This window comes from Camellia sinensis, chromosome 13 (genome assembly GCF_055761805.1).
Source record: "Camellia sinensis isolate YWXY chromosome 13, ASM5576180v1, whole genome shotgun sequence".
NCBI classification, from domain to species: Eukaryota; Viridiplantae; Streptophyta; class Magnoliopsida; order Ericales; family Theaceae; genus Camellia; species Camellia sinensis.
Genome location: NC_138973.1, coordinates 90,655,638 through 90,658,365, shown reverse-complemented (window position 1 = coordinate 90,658,365; position 2,728 = coordinate 90,655,638). Strand labels below are relative to the sequence as shown.

Sequence of the window (2,728 nt, the reverse complement as noted above, 5' to 3'; positions counted from 1 at the left end):
GCATCCTCGAGGAAGACAAACTGGTTCAGCATTTTATTTTATTTTCCCTCGTTTTTTAATGCAGGGTTCAGCAAAGGTGTTTTACCTTCACAGCTGCAATACTCATTGGATTATGGTTGACATTTTTGTGATTTTAAAGCAAATTCCAGTTTTTCAAGGATACATGATTTAGTTAATCTTTTGTTTATCTTCTTGCACCCATTTTTCATTACAGCATATGCTTGTTGTCTTTTTGCAGAATGGCTTTATTGCTCTTCTTAAAATTATTGGTGATATTTAGTCTTTGCTGCTGACACTCATGTGCAGTATCGCGAGCACATGCTTTCTAAGAAATTTGTTGGACCTGCAATTCAAGATCAAATTGAAAAAAGCCAAAGATGCTGCTTTATTGATTCAGCCATTTTAATTGCAAACTTCAACATCTGAACCCTGTCCCTATCAAAACTCAAGTGAGTACCATCACCCTCTTCTAAGGAATTGAAACTTCACATTGTGTTGGCCTATGCAGTGATTTCTGTCTTTCATTTAAGTTTTTAACACCATTTGCTTTCATTTATTATCTCAGATTGAATTGATCGTGGCAATGCATTACTTGCTGGCAGAGTATGGGCTGTGCTGTGCAGGTAACAGAGGAGGGAACATTTCTAAAACTTGCAATAAAGCATCTATTGTCCTTGGATATGAAGCTTAAGTCAAACTTTCATTCTTTAAACAAGGTATTGGAAACAATGCAATGTAACAAGCAGCTTTCCCACAGTAATCATGTCGAAACATCTCTAGACAAATCAAAGTCAGACACGGTAAATGTTGCCTCAGATACAGTGAATGTTGCTATAGATAAAGGCAATATTGTGGAGAAGGATGTTCTTGAAGGAGTGCCTTCCAAAGGCATTTTGTCTCATGAGAGTATGGAGAAGAGAATACAGGATTGGAATGTAGCAAATGCAGTGGTGATGGGCCCAATGGTATGTCCCATGGAGAAAAAGCAAGCAATCAATTTAATGATCTTGGCAGTGAACTAACTGAAGATGAAAGGGAGGAACTTGAGTTGGGAATTGATAATGCTTTGGATCAATGCTTTTTCTGTTTGTATGGTTTAAAGCTTAGATCAGATTCATCCTATGAAGATGATTTAGTGCAGCACAAAAATACTAGCCGTGGCGATTATCAGACAAAGGAACAGTGTGCTGATGTTTTCCAGTATATACTGCCCTATGCAAAGGCTTCATCTGTTAGTGAATTTTCTGTTGCTTTCTCATTTCATATCTTTCATTGGGTTTTTTTCGATTTTTCTTTAGTCTCAAATTATTATTTTCTTTTTTGAAGATTATGCGGTGATTTTTGCTTTTCTGACTTCCATTTGACTGCTAACATTTGTGCATCGCAGAGAACTGGATTGGTAAAGCTTCAGAGAGTATTAAGAGCCATACGCAAACACTTTCCACAGCCACCAGACAATGTTTTGGCTGGAAATGCAATTGATAAGTTCTTAGATGATCCTAATTTGTGGGAAGATAAACTCTCAAAAGTGGCCGGATCTGATGGGTTTCTTGATTCTATCATGCAGATTATATTTCCCGATAGTGGAAGCCTCAAACAACTCAAGGCATCATCATTAGGGAGGTATACGTCCATAGATCAGTATTTTTGTGTGTCATCTAATTTAATTTTTTCCCCCAAATGATGCTTTGGTCCATAGATTGCTATTACTGGGAACGAACTATCTTTTTGATGTGTAATTAACTGATTGCAGCTCTGACCCATATTTGGAGGTCTATTGCAACTTGTATTACCTCCTTGCTCAGTCTGAAGAAATTAGTGTAACTGATAAATGGGCTGGGTTTGTACTCACCAAGGGGAAGAATTTGTAGAGCAAAACTCTAACCTTTTCAAATATGATTTACAGTACAATCCTTTACGCTTTGAGAGTTGGCAACAGCTTGCCAATATTTACGGCGAGGTAAATTTAATGTGAATTATCTTTCTCATCTTCAATGTCGTACAAAATTGAAAATGAGAAAAAAGATGTGTTGCTGTGCTTTGACAATTCCCAGCATTAATTTGATTGATGAAGACTTCCCATGGTTTTATGTACAAAGGAGGTGGATTTATTGCTAAATGATTGTAGTAAGCAGATAAACCTTATAGGTTGGAGGAAGAATTCTACTTTACCTCACAGAGTTGAGACAAGTCCGTAGGAGAAGTCGGCGGTGTCATTCTTGAAATGCTAAAATGATTCTACATGCTTTGCAAGAGTGATGAATCGTGTTTTGAATGTATTACTGGAAAGTCCCCAGTAAAGATTGGGTTTTGGCCTTAGTTGTCACTTTAGGCTACTACGGAGACATGCACATTGTCTATCCAAAATTAAAAAAGGGGAAAAAAATACAAAAAAAAAAAAAAAAAAAATGAAATAAGAGGAAGTCCCCAGTAACATTTTCCTGTAGGTCCTTTGTTAGTTATTTTTATTAGCTTCTGAACTAAATAATTCAATATACAATCGGCATATTTTTGCTTCTCTTAATTTCAGGCGCAAAACACCAGGTCTTTCTGGGAACAGAAAGGTCCTTGAAGTTCACTTACCAGAAAGCTCTTGCAAATTTATCACTTGCATTCGGAAGTACATTCTGTTTTATTGGAAACTGTTGGACGAGACGGGAGACATCTGTACACTTGACCGGGCTTACATCTCTATTCGAGCAAATTAGAGGGTACAACCATATTTTCA

General features: G+C 37.0%; 1 protein-coding gene across 1 annotated transcript; it reads left to right on the top strand.

The window, feature by feature from the left end:
* The first annotated feature begins 602 nt into the window (after positions 1 to 602).
* LOC114312538 (calcineurin-binding protein 1-like) lies at positions 603 to 2,728 on the top strand. The gene is made up of 3 exons (XM_082901268.1): positions 603 to 1,231; positions 1,388 to 1,623; positions 2,531 to 2,728. The coding sequence occupies exons 1-3, from the start codon at positions 968 to 970 to the stop codon at positions 2,706 to 2,708; spliced, it is 678 nt and encodes a 225-aa protein (XP_082757394.1). The 5' UTR covers positions 603 to 967; the 3' UTR covers positions 2,709 to 2,728.